The sequence below is a fragment of the Anolis sagrei genome, chromosome 2 (assembly GCF_037176765.1).
Source record: "Anolis sagrei isolate rAnoSag1 chromosome 2, rAnoSag1.mat, whole genome shotgun sequence".
NCBI lineage: Eukaryota > Metazoa > Chordata > Lepidosauria > Squamata > Dactyloidae > Anolis > Anolis sagrei.
In genome coordinates this window covers 303,565,710-303,586,564 of record NC_090022.1, presented here as the reverse complement: position 1 = coordinate 303,586,564, position 20,855 = coordinate 303,565,710, and the positions used below count along the sequence as shown (strand labels likewise).

The 20,855-nt window shown below is 55.1% G+C and overlaps 1 protein-coding gene across 1 annotated transcript in view; it reads left to right on the top strand.

Moving 5' to 3' along the window:
- The window catches only part of LOC132768096 (uncharacterized), a 253,159-nt gene that overhangs the window by 122,201 nt on the left and 110,103 nt on the right, over positions 1-20,855 (top strand). The window contains exons 12-16 of the mRNA XM_067464869.1: positions 1,131-1,324; positions 2,958-3,142; positions 6,262-6,354; positions 13,321-13,374; positions 16,913-19,492. Of these exons, the coding sequence (XP_067320970.1) occupies positions 1,131-1,324; positions 2,958-3,142; positions 6,262-6,354; positions 13,321-13,374; positions 16,913-19,492 (3,106 nt within the window). The remainder of the gene's footprint in view (positions 1-1,130; positions 1,325-2,957; positions 3,143-6,261; positions 6,355-13,320; positions 13,375-16,912; positions 19,493-20,855) is intronic.

The following is a 20,855-nucleotide window of genomic DNA, read 5'->3' as shown; positions in this document are numbered from 1 at the left end:
TACAAATATGTGAGAGGAAGCCACAGGGAGGAGGGAGCAAGCTTGTTTTCTGCTTCCTTGGAGACTAGGGTCTGGAGAACAAGCTCTATGAGGAGCGGCTTAAGGAGCTGGGCATGTTTAGCCTGAAGAAGAGAAGGCTGAGAGGAGATATGGTAGCCATGTATACATATGTGAGAGGAAGCCACAGGGAGGAGGAGGGAGCAAGCTTGTTTTCCACTTCCCTGGAGACTAGGACGCAATGGAGCAATGGCTTCAAACTACAAGAGAGGAGATTCCATCTGAACATTAGGAAGAACTTCCTGACTGGGAGAGCCGTTCAGCAGTGGAACTCTCTGCCCCTGGAGGGAGTGTGGTGGAGGCTCCTTCTTTGGAAGCATTTAAGCAGAGTCTGGATGGCCATTTGTCAGGGGTGCTTTGAATGCAATATTCCTGCTTCTTGGCAGAATGGGGTTGGACTGGAGGATGGCCCACGAGGTCTCTTCCCACTCTAGGATTCTATGATTCTACGTTCAGCAGTGGAACTCTCTGCCCCTTGAGGAGTGTGGTGGAGGCTACTTCTTTGGAAGCTTTTAAGCAGAGTCTGGATGGCCATCTGTCAGGGGTGATTTGAATGCAACATTCCTGCTTCTTGGCAGAATGGGGTTGGACTGGATGATGGCCCAGGAGGTCTCCTCCAACTTGAGGATTCTATGATTCTATGATTCTATTCTATGATTCTAGGGGCAGAAGGAAAAGAGACCCCCCCCTCTCACTTGGCCCAGTTCTGCATTTGCAATTAGCCCAGCCTTTCTCTCTGTGTCTCTGTGCTTAAGTGAGATAGTGGCAGTTGCACCCCGGCATCTATCTCCCTTCCCGGTTCCCATGCGCTTGTGGGAGGGAGAGCATGTGTGCGCCTCTCCCTCTCCCTCTGAGTGGCTTGCCTGTTTAGTCACACTGGTCCTCTCTCTCTCTCTCTCTCTGTCTCTCTCTCATCTTCTGCCGCTGCTGTTGGGGATTCTGGCTTTCCACGGGATGGAGAAAGAAAGGGAGAATCTGGTTCATGGGGGAGATGTGCTGGGGGTGTGAGGAGAAGGGGGAGGGAGCGAGGGAGGGGGCCGCCACCGCCACCGCTGCTGCGTGTCAGGCTTCAGGCAGCCAAAGAAGAAGAGGAGGAGGAGGAGGAGGAGGAGGAAGAGGAGGAGGAGGAGGAATCCAAGTACGGCACGCCGCTGCTGCCGCTTCTGCTGTTGCTCGGCACCCTCCTCCTCTTGGAGGGCAGCAAGGCTGGATGGAGGAAGTTCATTCTCTGCGGCCACAGAGGGGAAGCCTGGACCCCAGAAGATAGGTGCGTTTGCGCGTTCCCGTGAAGGATGATGCCTCGTGAAGAGGGGCTCCGGAGTGGGTCCCACGTCTTCTCCGCCAAGGATCACGGAGACAGCCAGCCGCGCATTTCCAGGCACGCTCCACACTTTGCGGTGAGACCGGATGCTTCAGGTGTCTCCCCTGGACGCCGTGAGCCAGAGAGGACCCCTCCAACCGCTCTGCGGGTCAGTTCCGGACCCGACTCGGCTGCCCTCGTTCGGGGCAGGGGAGCGCCCGTCTTCTCCTGATCGCCTCCCATGATTTCCCCCCCAGTGTCTTCTTTCATTCGGGGATTTTGCGTGTGAGGCTTCAAGGTAAGTTCTGAGGCAGAGAGGAGGAAGGGGAGCTGAACTTGGACTTTTTTGGGGGGGGGGGGAGAGTGGGAAACTGGTGTGTGTGTGTATGTGTGTGACAGAGAGAGAGAGTGACCAAGAGTGTGCTGTGCCATCCTTGGTGGCGTTCCCCATGCCCCAACCCCATGCGCCTTCTGCGTGTGGAGCATCTCTGCCGGCTCCCGTCTGCTCAGCTGGAGACTGGAAAGGGCTTCTTCTGCTTCTTCTTCTCCTCCTCGCTGGGGTGGTCTCTGAGGACAGGCAGGCGGGCAGGTGGGCAGCCTGCCTGTCATTCCAGTCAAGTTGGGCGCCCAGAAGGGTCTCAGGAGGGAGTTGGACCCTCGCAGCCCGCCTGCCACTTCCACACCCGGCGGTTTTGGGCGCTGGCTGAAGGATCCGGTCCAGATTTGACCAATGGAGACCAACAGAAGCGAAGAATGAAATCTTAGGAGACAGGCACCTCCTTCGGGAGATGTTAGCGGGGTACACATAAAGATAATCATCATCATCATCATCATAATTCCAGAGAGGAAGCTCTGCCTGGGGGTGTCCTTTGCAAGGCTGTGGGTGTGTTGTGACACATTCAATTTGGGGGGCTCTCTTGGGATCCACCCGCTTCCTCCCTCTCATAGAATCATAGAATCATAGAATCAAAGAGTTGGAAGAGACCTCATGGGCCATCCAGTCCAACCCCATTCTGCCAAGAAGCAGGAATATTGCATTCAAATCACCCCTGACAGATGGCCATCCAGCCTCTGCTTAAAAGCTTCCAAAGAAGGAGCCTCCACCACACTCTGTGGCAGAGAGTTCCACTGCTGAACGGCTCTCACAGTCAGGAAGTTCCTCATCATGTTCAGATGGAATCTCCTCTCTTGTAGTTTGAAGCCATGGCTCCATTGCGTCCTAGTCTCCAGGGAAGCAGAAAGGAAGCTTGCTCCCTCCTCCTCCCTGTGGCTTCCTCTCACATATTTATACATGGCTCTCATCATATCTCCTCTCAGCCTTCTCTTCTTCAGGCTAAACATGCCCAGTTCCCTAAGCCGCTCCTCATAGGGCTTGTTCTCCAGACCCTTGATCATTTTAGTCGCCCTCCTCTGGACACATTCCAGCTTGTCAATATCTCTCTTGAATTGTGGTGCCCACAATTCCTCCTCCTCCACCCTTGGGATCTTCAGGGACCCCTGAGGAGGGCTGGTTGGGGGGACTCCATGGGGCCAGAGCCAGGCAAGGGCCCCAGGGCCCCTCCCTTGGCCTCGTTCTCTTCTGCCCCTTTTTGCCTGGAAGGAAGGAAGGAGCCCATCGGGAGGAACAGGCGGGAGGCTCCCAAGAAGGGGAGCAGCACTTGCGTTGCACTCTGGCCCCCCAGGCTGGCCCCTCCGTGTGCGCGCACTGTGCAGGAGCATCCCCCTTGCCAGACCCTGGAGTTCGTCTCTGCACAGGGACTGCTTTGTTGAGAGGCCTGTGGGCATGTATGAACATGCACGCACACACACGCATGTGTGGATGGACGCCTGTGGCCGGCCCCTGTAGGGTCCCTTTGCCTCAGGAGGGGTCACGGCTGGCCCCTTCCCTTTTCCCAACATGTCTCCCTCTCGAGCCTGGTCGTGATCCAAGTGGCAGCCTCCCTCTGCTTCCTTGGCGTTTGGGGAGAAGACCATTCTGGGTCACGGGCCACGATCCCTGGCCAAGCCCCCGGTTGAAACTTTTGCACGGATGCCAAAGAGATTCCTTTGCAAAGCCATTGCTGGTCCAAGCAGAAGGAGAAGCGGGCGCTGCACCAAGATCTGGGTCTGCGAGGGAGCACCGTCCAGAGCAGTGGTTCTCAACCTGTGGGTCTCCAGATGTTTTGGCCTTCAAATCCCAGAAATCTTAACAGCTGGTAAACTGGCTGGGATTTCTGGGCATTGTAGGCCAAAACACCTGGGGAGGAACCACAGGGTGAGAACCACAGGTCCAGAGCGTCTTCCAGAGCTTAAAAGGAGCATGCATAGCCATTCCATTCCAAAGGTCGGCCAATCTCCAGAGGAGGGTGACTAAAATGATCAAGGGTCTGGAGAACAAGCCCTATGAGGAGCGGCTTAAGGAGCTGGGCATGTTTAGCCTGAAGAAGAGAAGGCTGAGAGGAGATATGATGAGAGCCATGTATAAACATGTGAGAGGAAGCCACAGGGAGGAGGAGGGAGCAAGCTTGTTTTCTGCTTCCTTGGAGACTAGGACGCAATTGAACTATGGCTTCAAACCACAAGAGGGGAGATTCCACCTGAACATGAGGAAGACCATCCTGACTGTGAGTGCCGTTCAGCAGTGGAACTCTCTGCCCCAGAGTGTAGTGCAGGCTCCTTCTTTGGAAGCTTTGAAACAGAGGCTGGATGGCCATCTGTCAGGGGTGCTTTGAATGCAATATTCCTGCTTCTTGGCAGAATGGGGTTGGACTGGATGATGGCCCAGGAGGTCTCTTCCAACTCTTGGATTCTAGGATTCTATGAAGTCATAGAGAGGAGGGAGCAAGCTTGTTTTTTGCTTCCTTGGAGACTAGGACGCAATGGAACAATGGCTTCAAACTACAAGAGAGGTGGTTCCATCTGAACATGAGGAAGAACATCCTGACTGTGAGAGCCATTCAGCAGTGGAACTCTCTGCCCCAGAGTGTAGTGGAGGCTCCTTCTTTGGAAGTTTTTAAAGAGAGACTGGATGGCCATCTGTCCGGGGTGCTTTGAATGCAATATTCCTGCTTCTTGGCAGAATGGGATTGGACTGGATTATGGCCCAGAAGGTCTTTTCCAACTCTAGGATTCTATGAATCTGGGGAGTGGCGTGAGCTCCCGTTTGTCAGCTCCAGCTTCCCATGTGGGGACATGAGAGAAACCTCCCACAGGATGGGAAAACATCGGGGTGTCCCCTGCACAATGTGCTTGCAGACAGCCAATTCTCTCACACCAATTCTCAAGTCGCTCCTGACACAAAAAAGAAGGAAGCCATTCCATTGTGTGTCTCTGTGTCTGTTTTGGCCCTGTGTTTGTCAGAACAGATTAAGGTGCTTCTTTGACTCCCGGATCCGGGTTTGCATCCTTCCTTGGTGGCCCTTGACCCGCCAGCCAGCGTCCATTCTCCTGTTCTGGGTCCATCTCTTGGAGAAGCATCTCCTCTTGGAGACTCACCTGGGAGAAGATGCTGGCCTCGTTTCCATATTCCGTGGGGCTGGCAGGGCCGAGGAGCGCCTTCAGGCTTTGCAAGCAACTCGTTGGTTGGTGGATAAGAATAAGTCCCAATAACCAGGCAGCGGGGAGAAAAAGAGAGAGAGAGAGAGTTTCCTTGACGGAATGTGAGGCGGGGAGGGGGGCATCTCCCCAAAATGGTCAAGACGGCTTTGCTGCTGCTTGCAGCCTCTGTGTTTTGAAGAGCAGGAAAATCTGTTGGGATTTGAAGATCTTCTCCATGGTTTATTCAACCATCTACATTTGGCCCTCCCTTTGGGTGTTTTGGACTTCAACTCCCACCATTCCTCAGCCTCAGGCCCTTTCCTTTTCCCCCTCAGCCGCTTAAGCGGCTGAGGGGGAAAAGGAAGGGGCCTGAGGCTGTGAGGAATGGTGGGAGTTGAAGTCCAAAACCCAAGTTGACCCATGCCTTTGTCCTCTTGGAAGTGACCAAAGTTGGCCCATGCCCAATCTAAAGGAAAAGGGCTGCACATTCCCATTTGTTGTGAAGTGTTTCTACAAGGCTTGGGGGAATTCCATTTTTGGTACTCTTTCGTGGTCAGAAGCAGGAGGATTCTGGGATTTGGGCTCCATTGAAGTAACGCTTCCACGCTTTGCGTTCCACTATATGTCTGGAGTGATGGCTGCCACAGTTTTGGTTCAAAGTCAACTTTATAAAGATGGTGGGATTCCCGTGGAGCGAGCCAGTAATTTTTTGGACACGTCTCTGCAGAGAATCCGTTTCTGTCCCCCAAGGTGGATTCTCTGGAGAACAAGCCCTATGAGGAGCGGCTTAAGGAGCTGGGCATGTTTAGCCTGAAGAAGAGAAGGATGAGAGGAGATATGATAGCCATGTATAAATATGTGAGATGAACTCATAGGGAGGAGCAAGTAAGGTTGTTTTTGCTTCCCTGGAGACTAGGATTCGGAACTACAAGAAAGGAGATTCAACCTGAACATTAGGAAGAACCTCCTGACTGTGAGAGCTGTTCAGCAGTGGAACTCTCTGCCCCGGAGTGTGGTGGAGGCTCCCTCTTTGGAAGCGTTTAAACTGAGGGTGGATGGCCATCTGTCAGGGGTGCTTTGAATGCAATATTCCTGCTTCTTGGCAGAATGGGGTGGACTGGATGATGGCCCAGGAGGTCTCTTCCAACTCTATGATTCTAGGATTCTATGACTGTGAGAGCTGTTCAGCAGTGGAACTCCCTGCCGCAGAGTGTAGTGGAGGCTTCTTCTTTGGAGGCTTCGAAACCGAGGCTGGATGGCCATCTGTCGGGGGTGATTTGAATGCAATATTCCTGCTTCTTGGCAGAATGAGGTTGGACTGGATGATGGCCCAGGAGGTCTCTTCCCACTCTAGGATTCTAGGATTCTTGTTTGTTGCCTTCCGCAAGGCAAGCGGTGCCGCAAGAGGAAGCCAGGGGCTGCGGCCGCCAGGGCCGGTCACTCAGGGCTGCCGCCACCTGCCAGGATCCAGATCCGTCAAGGCAAGCGCTCTCTCTCAGCCTTGGCCTCCCTCTGCCAATCCCCCTCCTCTCAGAGACCCTCCTCCCTGGACCACCGGGACCGCCACTGCGTCTTCTCCCATTGCGGCCTCCTTCTGCCCTGGAAGGCACTCTGTCCATGGTGCTGGACCTTGCTCTCCTTGAGTTGCAAAGGGCCCTCCAAAGGCTCTGCAGTTGGGAACCCCTCCCTGGCATCCCCCGTCTTCCTTCCTCTTCCACCACCAGAATTGGTCACTTGAGTCCCAAAGAGTCCTCCAAAGTGGGTTGTTGTAGGTTTCTTCAGGCTCAACCATTACGCAAAGTAAGAGTTTGCAGTACAGTTGATTTTACCCGGGGGGGGGGGGGGGGCGCTCTTGAAGCGCTTTTGAGGGGAAATAGACCTTGATCTATGCAAGTTGTAGTTACTGGGATGTCTAGTTCACCTACAGTCAAAGAGCATTCTGAACTCCACCGAGGATGGAATTGAACCAAATATGGCACACAGAACTCCCATGACGAACAGAAAATATATATCCGTGATTGGTTGGGGGGGGGGGGGGGGGCAAAATACTGTTTGCTTACCATTGAAAATTATCTAGGCCCACCTCTGGCTATATGGCCATGTTCTAGAGGCATTCTCTCCTGACGTTTCGCCTGCATCTATGGCAAGCATCCTCAGAGGTTGTGAGGTCTTATATACCACAGAGATATACCCATTTTCCTAGTTCCAACAGACCTCACAACCCGAAAAAACCTACGACAACCTAGTGATTCCAGCCATGAAAGCCTCTGAGAAGTCCTCCAAAGGCTATGCGGTTGAGACCCCCTCCCCGGCATCATCTCCCCTCTTTCTTCCTCTTCCAGAGTGGGTTGTTTTCTGACCTCGTGGCTGTCTTGCAGGTTGGGTCTGGAGTGGCTAACACAAGATCTCCTTGTTTGAGGCTGAAATCTTGCTCTACTTTCTCAGGCTGGAGTTCTCCTCCAGTTCTCCGCCTCCCAGAACCTGCTGGGGCCACTTGGATCTTGATTTCTCCACCTCACGGTGCTTATTTTGCCTCTAGCTGAAACCACTATTCTCACTACCTCTGAGGATGCTTGCCACAGGTGCAGGCGAAACGTCAGGAGAGAATGCCTCTAGAAAATGGCCATATAGCCCGGAAAAACCTACAACAACCCAACCACTATTCTGTTGGTGTGTTGGCTTTGGTAAACAAGGGAGGGGAAAGGTCCAGCCAAGGACTCCTCAACCCCACCCCCCAACGCACACACACACACACACACAGACGGCAGAGCGGTGCATATCCGCCTTTGCAACGTCCATGCAAGGTTTGCATAAGGATTCCCGGGGAGCGGAGTGCCGGCCTGAGCTGCCATAGCAACCTCTCCTGGTTGCTCAGCTCTGAGATTTCGCTCTTGGCTGAGGGCGCAGCCACGCACTGCCGAGGGCCTCCCCCCCACACCCCACACCCCATAGAATCATAATGGAGTTGGAAGGGACCCCAAGGGCCATGCAGTCTGACTCCGTTGTGACCAGGCAGGAAGCCCTCTCCTCTTCCATCAAGTCGTGAAGCCCCCTCCCAGGCCGTCTCATGGAGGCCCCGTTCTCTATCCCGTGCCTGGGTGGAAGACCTGCCACCTTGGTGACTTGGCTCTTTCGTCTCCATTCTCCCAGGACGGTGCCTCTCTTGCTTCTCTCTGGGAACACAGACCCTTTAAGCCCAAAGGCAGATCTGTGTGAACCTCAAGGTTGCCTTGCCAGAGCCTGGAAATGGTTGCATCGGCAAGGATGCCACAACTGTCCGCTTCAAAATGCTCCCCCCCCCTCGCTTGGCCCTGCCCCTCGCCTGAGGAAGAAGGGGGGGGGGCTCCTCCAAAAAAGGGGGGTCCGGCTGCGCCTGGGACCCCGGTGGTTAGAATCCTAGAATCCTAGAGTTGGAAGAGACCTGACGGGCCATCATCCAGTCCAATTCCATTCTGCCAAGAAGCAGGAATATTGCATTCAGATCACCCCTGACAGATGGCCATCCAGCCTCTGCTTCAAAGCCTCCAAAGAAGGAAAGAGCCTCCACCACACTCCCTCCGGGGCAGAGAGTTCCACTGCTGAACGGCTCTCACAGCCAGGAAGTTCTTATAGAATCTTAGAATCCTAGAGCTGGAAGAAACTTGATGGGCCATCATCCAGTCCAACCCCATTCTGCCAAGAAGCAAGAAAATCGCATTGAAAGCACCCCTGACAGATGGCCATTCAGCCTCTGTTTAAAAGCCTCCAAAGAAGGAGTCTCCACCACACTCCCTCTGTGGCAGAGAGTTCCACTGCTGAACGGCTCTCACAGTCAGGATGTTCTTCCTCATGTTCAGATGGAATCTCCTCTCTTGCAGTTTGAAGCCATTCCTCCCTTGCGTCCTAGTCTCCAGGGAAGAAGCAGAAAACAAGCTTGCTCCCTCCTCCTCCTCCCTGTGGCTTCCTCTCACATATTTATCCATGGCCCTCATCATATCTCCTCTCATCCTTCTCTTCTTCAGGCTAAACATTCCCAGCTCCTTAAGCCGCTCCTCATAGGGCTTGTTCTCCAGACCCTTGATCCTTTGAGTCGCCCTCTTTCTCTGGACACATTCCAGCTTAGAGTCAACCTCTCCCTTCAATTGTTGTGCTCAGACGTTGCCCAGGGGACATTGCCTGGATGTTTTGATGTTTTCCCGTCCTTTGTGGGAGGCTTCTCTCATGCCCCCTTTGCATGGAGAGCTGGAGCTGACAGAGGGAGCTCAACCCATTTTCACCGGATGCTTTGTGTTCCAACAACTGGGAAGGATTGCTTTTGTTGCCACGCATGATGATGGTGGAGCTCAACAGTTTGGAGTGGCTTCAGTCTCGCGAATATTTGCTTTGAAGGGCGATGCGCCCTGAGCCTTGGAGGTGAGGCCAGGGGTGTGCGCGCATGCATGCTCATGCTGCTCGCAACGGCCAGTGGCAAACCCAGGGGATCTTCAGTCTCTCTCCACACAAAGGCCCATCATCTCCCTCTCTGGCCTGGATTGTTGTTGGCCGAGGCATGCGACTTCTGCCCCCGAAGCAAGCCCTGCCGGTGCTTGACCTCTTGCACTGATGACCGGGGGATGGACGGGGGGTCATCAGTGCAAGAGGTCAAGCACTGCCAGGGTGGGGGACCCACCACCACCACCACCAACTGTTCGTGTCTCTAATGAGCTGAGACGCTTTGAAGGATGCCTTGCCTTAGATGCTGGATTGGCGCATGCTTGGAGGGCTGAAACCGTCACTCCGTAATTGATGTGCCCTGAAAAGAAATGAGATTTTGGAGGCCGTGGCGGCTGTCTCTCAGTCGGGGAGAAAGCCGCTAAATAGCAAGCGGCTCCTGTCGCGCACGGAGCCATTCAGAGACACGGAGGTTGGCGTTTCTCCCTCCGCGTGGAAGGCTTTAAATAAAGCGAAAGCTCCCTCACCTCCCACCCACAACACACGGCTTATTGTGGAGATGTACAGCCAGCCCTCCACATTCGCAGATTTGGATTAGGCAGGCTGGATTACGCACAGATTTGATTAATGAGCACAACGTTCCAGTGCAAATAGTAATAATAATAATAATAATAATAATAATAATAATAATTCAAACGAAAGAGAGGAGATTCCATCTGAACATAAGAAAGAACTTCCTGACTGTGAGAGACGTTCAGCAGTGGAACTCTCTGCCCCGGAGGGAGCGTGGTGGAGGCTCTTTCTTTGGAAGCGTTTAAACAGAGGCTGGATGGCCATCTGTGGGGGGTGATTTGAATGCAATATTCCTGCTTCTTGGCAGAATGGGGTTGGACTGGATGATGGCCCATGACGTCTCTTCCAACTTTTTGATTCTATTATTATTATTATTATTATTATTATTATTAAACAGAGGCTGGGTGGCCATCTGTCAGGGGTGATTTGAATGCAATATTCCTGCTTCTTGGCTGAATGGGGTTGGACTGGATGATGGCCCAGGAGGTCTCTTCCAACTCTTTGATTCTAGGATTCTATGAATAATAATAATAATAATAATAATAATAATAATAATAATAACACTCCAAACCAGAGCTGACAGCTGTCACAACAAAGCCTTACATGGTCAGTTCCTTGAGAGGACTGAAGGAAAAGTTGACAAGGAGAAGACCTGGTGATGGCTCATGTATGGAACCCTGTAGAAGGAGGCAGAAGGAGGCCTGATCCTTGCAGCCCAGGAGCAAGCCATCAGAACCAAGGCCATCAAGGCCAAGGCGACTAAAATGATAAAAGGTCTGGAGAACAAGCCCTATGAGGAGCGGCTTAAGGAGCTGGGCATGTTTAGCCTGAAGAAGAGAAGGCTGAGAGGAGACATGATGGTCATGTATAAATATGTGAGAGGAAGCCACAGGGAGGAGGAGGGAGCAAGCTTGTTTTCTGCTTCCTTGGAGACTAGGACGCAATGGAGCCATGGCTTCAAACTACAAGAGAGGAGATTCCGTCTGAACATTAGGAAGAACTTCCTGACTGTGAGAGACGTTCAGCAGTGGAACTCTCTGCCCCGGAGGGAGTGTGGTGGAGGCTCCTTCTTTGGAAGCGTTTAAACAGAGGCTGGGTGGCCATCTGTCAGGGGTGATTTGAATGCAATATTCCTGCTTCTTGGCTGAATGGGGTTGGACTGGATGACCCATGAGGTCTCTTCCAACTCTTTGATTCTAGGATTCTATGATTCTATGAAACCATAGACCATCTCCTCAGCTGCTGCGAGAAAACTGCACAGACAAACTACAAACAGAGGCACAACTCTGTGGCCCAAAAGATTCATTGGAACTTACTAAAATGATCAAGGGTCTGGAGAACGAGCCCTATGAGGAGTGACTTAAGGAGCTGGGCATGTTTAGCCTGAAGAAGAGAAGGCTGAGAGGAGATATGATGAAGGCCATGTATAAATATGTGAGAGGAAGCCACAGGGAGGAGGAGGGAGCAAGCTTGTTTTCTGCTTCCCTGGAGACTAGGACGCAATGGGACAATGGCTTCAAACTACAAGAGAGGAGATTCCATCTGAACATGAGGAAGAACTTCCTGACTGGGAGAGCTGTTCAACAGTGGAACTCTCTGCCCCGGAGGGAGCGTGGTGGAGGCTCCTTCTTTGGAAGCTTTGAAACAGAGGCTGGATGGCCATCTGTCAGGGGTGATTTGAATGCAATATTCCTGCTTCTTGGCAGAATGGGGTTGGACTGGAGGATGGCCCAGGAGGTCTCTTCCAACTCTTTGATTCTATGATTCAATGCCGGTACACCACGCACGCGCTCCTTGCGGTATGCGCACGAACTACGAGTGTCTACAACAAAACGGACCTTACTTAAAAAATAACCCTCGTAATAATAATAATAATAATAATAAACAATATCCTTTATTTATCTTCCGCCCTGTCTCCCCGAGGGGACTCAGAGCGGATAAGACATCCGGAGAGAATGCCAGGAGGAGGAGGAGGGGTCTCCACCACATGGATGGGCCTGGGTCTCCTGGCCGGTCCCACGTAGCTGCCAAGGGGTTTTCCTCACATTGTTCTTGATTCTTTGCTGTATCAGGCTGGGGTTTCCTACCCAAGGCATGTTGTCCTCGTGGCCGTGGGGTGGCTTCCTTCCTGAAAGCAGAGCCTGGAAGTGAGGCCAGAGGAAGAGCTCTCCGGGGAGCGTCTCCGTCGTGACTTCCTCTCTCTGGAGCCTCACTGAACTGTGACATTGACATGGTGGGATGCCGTGAGGAATCTTGTCTCCCTTTGGAAACCAGCCTCCTTATTCAGACTTACTCACCAGTGGAAAGGTGGGTTGCTCCAAGGAGAATCCCTCCGTGTTGCTTCCCGTGCCGAGAAAAGCACGCTTCCTCCTCATCCATGGAGGCTGCGATGGAGGAAGGAAGAGAAACGAGGAGTGGCTGGAGAATTTATTTATTTATTTATTACTGGTGCTTTTACCCCGCCCTTCTCAACCCCTGGAGGGGGAATCAGGGCGGCTTACAAAAAAGGCAGAATTCGATGCCTATACATAATAATACATAGTATACAAAAATATAAAAGAACGATATACAAATGCAATTAAAACGATTATCATAATAAAACATCCGCACTGGTACCTAAGACATTGTATAAACATCATATAAACATCATATAAAAGTCATTCTTATAATCAGCGTTTCGATTCCAGAGTTCCATATAACCAATCCGTTAGTCATTTCCTAGCCATCAATGGAGTTCTTCTTTATTTACCCGCTTGTCCAAATGCCTGGTCCCAGATCCATGTTTTTAGTTTTTTCCTGAAGGAAAGGAGCGTAGTTGCAGATCTGATTTCCCCGGGGAGAGAGTTCCATAGGCGGGGGGCCACCGCTGAGAAGGCCCTGCTCCTCGTCCCCGCCAATCTCACCTGTGATAGAGGCGGGGTCGAGAGCAGGGCCTCCCCAGAAGATCTTAGGCTCCGGGGTGGGACGTAGAGGGAAATCCGTTCGGACAGATACACTGGGCCGGAACCGTATAGGGTTTTATAGGTCAAAACCAGCACCTTGAATTGTGCTCGGAACTGGATCGGCAGCCAGTGGAGCTGACACAACAGGGGGGTGGTATGCTCCCTGTATGACGCCCCGGTGAGCAATCTGGCTGCCTCTCGCTGGACTAGTTGGAGTTTCCGAGAAGGAGTGGAAAGGGACGGAGTGGGCCTCGCTTGCATCTGTTTCGGAAAGTGGAGAAGACGGAGCAGTTGGTCCACCTCCACGGTTCATTCCAGTGCATCACCAACCGGCCTGGAAGGGCTTTGCTGCGCTGTGTTTGTCAAAGGGAATAATCGGCACGTCGGGAAAGGACTATGGCTTCCCCATAGAGCAGCAGGGGCCAACTGGGGCCATCCCTCCCTCTCTCACTCCAGATGTTTTGGACTGCAACTCCCACCATTCCTCCTCACGGCTTCAGGCCCCTTCTTTTTCCCCTTCAGCCGCTAAGCAGCTGAAGGGGAAAAAGAAGGAGCCTGAAGCCGTGAGGAGGAATGGTGGGAGTTGCAGTCCAAAACACCTGGAGGGAGGGAAGGCCCAAGTTGGTCCAGGCGTGGTTTGTATCCTGGCAGATGGACGCATAACAGATTGCCGAGGACAGGCTATTTGAGGAAACCAAAGAAGAACTCTAATGCATGGAAGTGAATGCACGGGGAAAGATGAGGACTGTGGGGTGCCTTGGAAGCCTCCTGCAATGATTGCATTGGAAAGCCAAGTGTGGGGCAGGTGGGAGTGAAGGCCGGAGGTGAGTGAGGCCCCTCCCTCCCTCCGGGAAGCTCCAGCCCACCTTGGGTGGAAACCGGCCTTCTCCCTTGACTTTCCCCCGGACTCTCCACGTTTCCAGCCCTCAAGACCAAGGACTGAAAGAGTGGTGTCGGCTGGGTCATGCCGCCTCCTTCACTGGGCAGAGAGGATTTATCTATTTATTTAGAACTTTTATATACCGGTCTTCTCGACCTCTAGAGAGGGACTCAGGCCAGTTTACAACATGATTCAAAAACAGTAGTTTGAGGCCGACCAAGGGCAAGATGGATGGATGGCATCCTTGAAGTGACTGCACTGACCTTGAAGGAGCTGGGGGTGGTGACGGCTGACAGGGAGCTCTGGCGTGGGCTGGTCCATGAGGTCACGAAGAGTCGGAGACGACTGAACGAATGAACAACATAAAACGCATTAATACATAAAATACATTAAAAGCAATCACATAATTGCATAAAGCCAAGTCGTCCAAAAGATATCACAATTCATTCCCATCCGTCCGTGTGGCCAGAGGTTCTTGACTCACTCATCAAATGCTAAATTCCAGAGCCAAGTTTTCTGAAAGTCAGGAGGGAAGGGGCAGTTCTAATCTCCAGTGGGAGAGAGTTCCAGAGCCGAGGGGCCACCACTGAGAAGGCCCTGTCCCTCGTCCCCACCAGAGCCAAGTTTTCTGAAAGTCAGGAGGGAAGGGGCAGTTCTAATCTCCAGTGAGAGAGAGTTCCAGAGCCGAGGGGCCACCACTGAGAAGGCCCTGTCCCTCGTCCCCACCAGAGCCAAGTTTTCTGAAAGTCAGGAGGGAAGGGGCAGTTCTAATCTCCAGTGGGAGAGAGTTCCAGAGCCGAGGGGCCACCACTGAGAAGGCCCTGTCCCTCGTCCCCACCAGAGCCAAGTTTTCTGAAAGTCAGGAGGGAAGGGGCAGTTCTAATCTCCAGTGGGAGAGAGTTCCAGAGCCGAGGAGCCACCACTGAGAAGGCCCTGTCCCTCGTCCCCACCAGAGCCAAGTTTTCTGAAAGTCAGGAGGGAAGGGGCAGTTCTAATCTCCAGTGGGAGAGAGTTCCAGAGCCGAGGTGCCACTCGTCAGATGCTAAATTGGGAGCGAGAGCAGGGCTCCTCTGGAGGATCTGAATAACCTTGATGGTTCATAGGGGAGAATCCGTTCGGACAGGTAAACTGGGCCGGAGTCGTTTAAGGATTTATAAGTCAACACCAGCACTTTGAATTGAGCTCGGAAGCTCATTGGCAGCCAGAGAAGCAACTGAGCCCCACGAGAATGCAGGGAAAGGCTTCCAAACACCACTTTGCGAGCAAGGAAAATAAAAGGAGGAAAGAAAGAGAAACAAAAGAAAACACTGGCAATTTAAACTGAGCCTAAAATAATCCAGAAGCCAGGAATCCAGCCCAGGGAAATCCACCGACTGCGAAAAAGCCCTGACTCTAGCCATGCACAGGGAAGACTCGCGATGAGGAGGAAGAGCGCTTCCCTGAAGGAGAAGAAGGAGGAAGGTGAACGAGAGCCTTGCAAAGGAGCATTGCAGCCCATCCTCACCCTATGACGGCAGCACGGGAAGCATCCATTCAAGGAAACCTAAAACCAAAGCCCTTTCCTTTCTGTTCTGGAGGGGAGGGAGGGGTTCAGCCTGCAAAAGCATTGCCAGGAGAAAAAGGGGGGAGGAAGAACTCTGCGGGGGGGGGGGGCATTGAGATGAGACTGACCTTTCCTCTCTTTGCTGGCTCCCCAATGCACCGCCTTGCACCCCTCCTACCGTTGGGGCTCCGTTAACGGGGTAAGAAACACCCGTTCTATCCCTCCACTTGAGACCAGAAGCATTCCCTTGTTGTCCTGGTTCAACTGGGGAGAGTCCCCGGTGGTGCATTGGGTTAAACCCCCCCCCCCCCGCCGGCAGGACTGAAGACCGACAGGTCGCAGGTTCGAATCCGGGGAGAGGCGGATGTGCTCCCTCTGTCAGCTCCAGCTCCTCATGCAAAGGGGACACGAGAGAAGCCTCCCACAAGGATGATAAAAACATCAAATCATCCAGGCAATGTCCCCTGGGCAACGTCCTTGCAGACGGCCAATTCTCTCACACCAGAAGTGACTTGAAGTTTCTCAAGTCACTCCTGACACGACAAAAATAAATAAATGGGGAGAGCCACAAAGTAGAGCCCACAACCTGCAAGTATGGAGAAAAGCAAACCGCTTACTACCGTGTGGCCTGAGCCCTGCCACGTGTGCACAATGGAGGACCTCCTTATGGCACTCCCAGTGGCCAGCTTCTGCCCAAAGGACTTTGAGCATCAGGATGAGTATTTAAACTTTGCGTTTTTTCAAATACGTTACAGTCGTACCCTTGGTTCGCTTCTGATACGATAAAAAACTCAAACTGGTGAGAGCATTAACCGTTGGGAGATGCAGCCCTGGAAGAGCCATTGGGCATGCCCAGTCTGTCCGGACGTTCCTCCGACCCGATTGGCCCATCGTCTCCAGAGCTGCTGTGAAGACAGAGAGGGGGGGGGCTTCAACCCCAATAGCGAATGGGCTGCTGTGCCGATCATGGACACGCGCAGAAAGACCCCTGCTGCCCACCCCACAGGGGGCCACCCCCAGTTGCCCCGCCCCTAAAGTAGACCCATGGGCTCAGTGGTCAAGCGCAGAGCCAGTATGTAGGCAAAGCCCAGAGGTGGGTCTCCTGGAGAATCCTTGTAGGATTGCAGTAAATGGGATGAATGCCACCACCACCATCATCATCATCACTAGTCCTATCCCATCTTCCCCCCAAGAATGGAACTCAAAGTGGCTTGCAAAGTTTTGCCCAGATTTGGCAAAAGCCCCCCCCCCCCCATGGAAGGGCAACGGGCCCAGTTCCTCTTGCTCTGGGTCTGGAGGGGGAGGGGCTTTTCCTTGCTGAAAGAGCCAGAGGGGTGGGATGCCTGCGTCCCCCGCTGAAGCCCACCCACTGACCAGGGTCCAGCATCCAGCTCAGCAGCTGAAACCGAGCAGCAGGTGAGATGAAACCGTTGGCAAAAAATAGATTTGTTTTGCCGCCTGGGAGCAATTCCGTTGATTACATTACCCAAGCTGCCACGTGTCTGTGTGCGTGTGCGTGTGCCTACGTGAGTGTGTGTGTGTGTGTGTGGGGGGGGTGTCTCCTCCGACTCCGACTCTGACGCGGAGGCCGTGCCTGTGTCCTTCTCTTCCAGCTCCCTCCGCCACGGATGCAAACCTTGCCTTGCGGGGCAGCGAGGGGCACCGACCTCGGGCGTGGGGGCCATTATGAGCGGAGGAGCCCGAGTGGCCGCTGATTATGTACGGCGGTAACGGAGGGGTCCCGAGGCCAGGAGATGCCGCGGCGTTTCTCCTCAAGGACTCTCTCGTGACGCTCCTTGCCTGGCGGCTCTCCGAGGAACGGGCGCCCCGACCACTCTTTGGGGAGAAGATGAAGAAGGTCCTCCAAGGCCCGGCCGGCGAGGTCTCCCTGGGGCAGAACCACCACCGCCCGCTCTCCCCGGTGGAAATAGAAGCGGACACCTTTGTCTGTGGGCTCAAGAGGACCCCCACCGGCCAGGACTTCCCTCACGTCCAGCGGAAGAGCGGCAGGGCCAGCAAGTGGTCCGAGGGGGAGGGGGAGGTGGCGTGGCTGGCCTGGGATGGCTACCTCAACGCGCCTCGGGTGGCCGCTTCCGTCCAGGAGGGTCAGCGGGACCTGGGTAAGGTGGCCGAGCGCCACGCTGTGGAGAGCCCCCAGAAGCGAAGCAAGAGCCCCCCGAGCCCGGACTCCCAGACTCCCGGCACAGACTGGCGGCGAGGCGCTGAGGAGAGGGAAGGGCCCCGCCTCCCCAGGAAGACCTCCGTCCACACGCCTGGCCGGTACAAGCCGAGGGACCGCTCTGCAGACGTCATCGAATACATCGTGAAGGAGCTGAGAGGGATCAGCCGCATCCAGAGCGAGATTGCAGAGCTCCAGCAACACCTGACGCTGATCAAGGGATCCGTGGACGAAGTCTCCAGCTGCGTCGACACCGTCCTGAGCGAGATCGAAGGCCTGCAGAACAGCGGGGGGTCTAGCAGGAACCAGGGCCCGGCAGGAACCAGGGCCCGGAAGCCCCTCCCCAAGACCCCCACCCGGGAGCCCCTCCTGTACTTTTACGGCATCCCAGAGCAGGAGGGGGAGGACGCCAAGGAGCTCATCTGGAGCGTCCTTTCGAAGTATCGCTGCTTCAACGGCATCCAGTGCGGCACGTACGTCAAGGAGGCCTACCGATCCAGCGCGGCCACAGGCGTCCTCTTGGCCCCCCGGCCTTTGGTGGTGAAGCTTGCGGACGACAACCAGCGGGACATCATCCTCCAGAAGTCAATTCTCTTGCAGAACGCAGGGGTCACCATTGTGGCCGGAGGGGAACCAAGCCCCCCAAACGGCCAGCTGAGCCACGTGGTCCAGCTGGAGGGCTTGCCATCGCCCGGCCCCAGACCAAACTGCTGGGCACCAGGGGCTCTTCAGGGCGGTGGCGGTGGTGTAAGAACGGAGGGAGACGGTCAGATCCGACCAGAGCCAGATTGGGTTGGGCGTGAGGAGGCCACCCAGGAAACTCGGGGAGGAGGAGAGGGGTCAGGCCCCCCACAGAAGCTCCCCCACTTGACCCCGGAGCTTGGCAGTCGGGGACAAACATTCAGCAATAACAAGGATGCTTTGCACAACGGCAGCGCTCCTTCCCCCTGCACACGCGGTGCTTCCCCAAAGCCCCCAGAAGGCCATGGGCCTGAAAACGGCTTCCAAGAGGGGTCCCTGCCCTCAGCAGAACACGGACACCCCCCGGGCAAGGAACCCGCCGCGTCCGAGGGAGGGGAGGGTGGGTTGGAGGCGGCAAACGCCACCCATGAGAGCGCCTCCCCTGCGGAGGAGGAGGAGGAGGAGGAGGAGAACAAGGCCGGCGGACTGCTGACTCCCGCGGAGAGCGAGACGGACTGCGAGGCGGCCTCCACCCTGGAGTTCCTGAGCCCAGAGCAGGGCAGCCTCCTGGACGAGGCCCCGCCGGCAGCGACCCTCCCTCCGGCCTGCGAGGTGGCCGTGTGCAAGCTGGTGGGCAGCAGCGAGACCCTGAAGGACATGATCCAGATCGACCTGAACGAGCAAGACCCGGCCGACCAGGTCTTCCGGGACGTCTTGGAGAATTCCCAGTACTTCCTGGAACATTCCCGGGAGAGCATCGACCTCGTGGACATGCGGTTCTACACCAACAAGCTGGGGAAGGCGCTCAGCCACTTCCGCTCCGCCCTGCAGGTGGTCTTCCACAAACTGGAGACCGGGGACCCCGAAGTCCTCCTTGAGAGCGAGAAGGGACTCCGCAGGGGGAGCGAGCCCGCTCTCTGCAGCTCCGGCCGGCAGAGCCGCGTGGACTCCTTGGCGGAGAGCCCTCTGAGCGCGTCTTCCGAGAGCCAGGCCAACACCACCCTGAGCAACGACAGCATGGGCCCACCACACAGGGCGGCCCCCAGTGAGTCCCCGGACACCCCAAAGGATGACGGCGAGGAGGAGGAGGAGGTCCCTGGCCCCGAACCAGGCCCCCCTTCAGACGCCGGGGGCTGCGTGGAGGAGGAGGAGGAGCCCTCGTTCCCCGACCCCGTTTTGCCCCCCAAAGACCACCCTTCGGCCCCCGAGGACCCCGATTCCGCCTCCGTGCAGCCCAACGGGTGCCGGCCCATGAGCCTGGAGAAGGTCTGCGCGGAGACCATCTACCTGAACAAGTGCATCAACAACTTCAAGAACGTCCTGCGGGAGAAGAGGCAGATGCGCCGGCGCCTCTTGAAGGACCTGGCCCAGGAGGCCAGCTGGGCTTCCTCGGCCGAGGAGATCTACTCAGGTACAACTCCGTGTAGACAGGTTCACCGAAAGGGTCGGCAGTGTGGCCATAGTGAGCCCATCCATGCATGTCAGAGGGTCTCTTGCTTGGCAAGGAACGTCCAGAGATGGGTGGCCTTGTGGCCTCCGGGTCCCGGTGGTCTCCATTGCTAGCCCCCCGCCCAAGCCCCAACCGCCCAAATGCGGGGTGCTGCCATTGGCACCCGATACCCCGCTGTGGACAGGCCACGGCTTCCTGGCTGGCTGACTGGCTTTGTGGCCCTGAGCCAGGACTTTCCGTGATCCTCCGAAAGCAAACGGAAGCGGCAGGCTCCCACACACACTCCGGGTACATGGTGCACCATTCAGATGTGTTATGGGAGAGTTCAGGGTGTCACGGAAGATGGCCGATGGTCATGAGCGGTTGCCATGTTGTGGGGAAAGTGGGCCAATTAGGGAGAACTCTGGGAGGGGGAAATGCTCCTGCGCCTGCCCCGTGACCCAGTCACCGCGCATGCAACCTTCTCTCGAGGAAATTGGGCGCAGGGTCAGCGCTTGCCCCCAGTGGAGCGCTTCCCTGTCTCCGTCCAGAGAGGCCGAGTGAAATGCAAGGAGGCGCGCGGGGAAGGCGGTAAAGCATCGTGCTCAGCAGCGCTGATTGGCACATGGAGGCCCGTCCTGATTGCAAGGCCTCGCAATCATTGTCGTGCCGTGACTACAACAAAGCAAAACAAGCCCTTGCGAATCAGCCCTCCCCCCCTCCTGCTTTGTGGAAGCTTGGCACGCGTTCCCCTCGTTTCTTGTGCCTCCGATTTGGCACCCACAAGTGACACAAAGGGGGACGAGCGAGGGAGAGCGGCTGCCGAGAGCACGCCAGCTTTCGTGGCATCACGTGGCCCAAGTTGTCTTGGAAGGCAACAGATGGGAGGCGAGGAAGGAGCAGCAGGAATGCTCCCCACCTGTTCCTTCTGAGGCATGTGGATCTGTCTCTTGCGCATGGGGCTCGTGTGCATCGCTTTCGGAAGGAATGTGAGGTGGGGGGGGGGTGGGGGGGTGGAGGCCAGCAATCAGGAAGGGACCTGCCCATCCCCCCAAGATCTGTCTCAGCTGTCGGCCCCTTGCTGACCACTGCCAAGCCGTGGACAAGAAGAGGCCCTTTTGTTGCTGCCCTTAGGTCAGGTTCCTCGGCCACGTCCGGTCCGCACGGCCTCTTGGCCCTTTCAGCCAAATCTTGGAAGGCGAGGGTTAGGGTTAATGAGAGCCAGTGTGGCTTTTGGACGACAACTCAGTCGACCAAGGCTTGAATTTAGGTATTTATTATTTATTATTTCAGATATTTGTACTGGGGACAGACGGGGGGGATGGACGGGGACGGACTCAGGGTG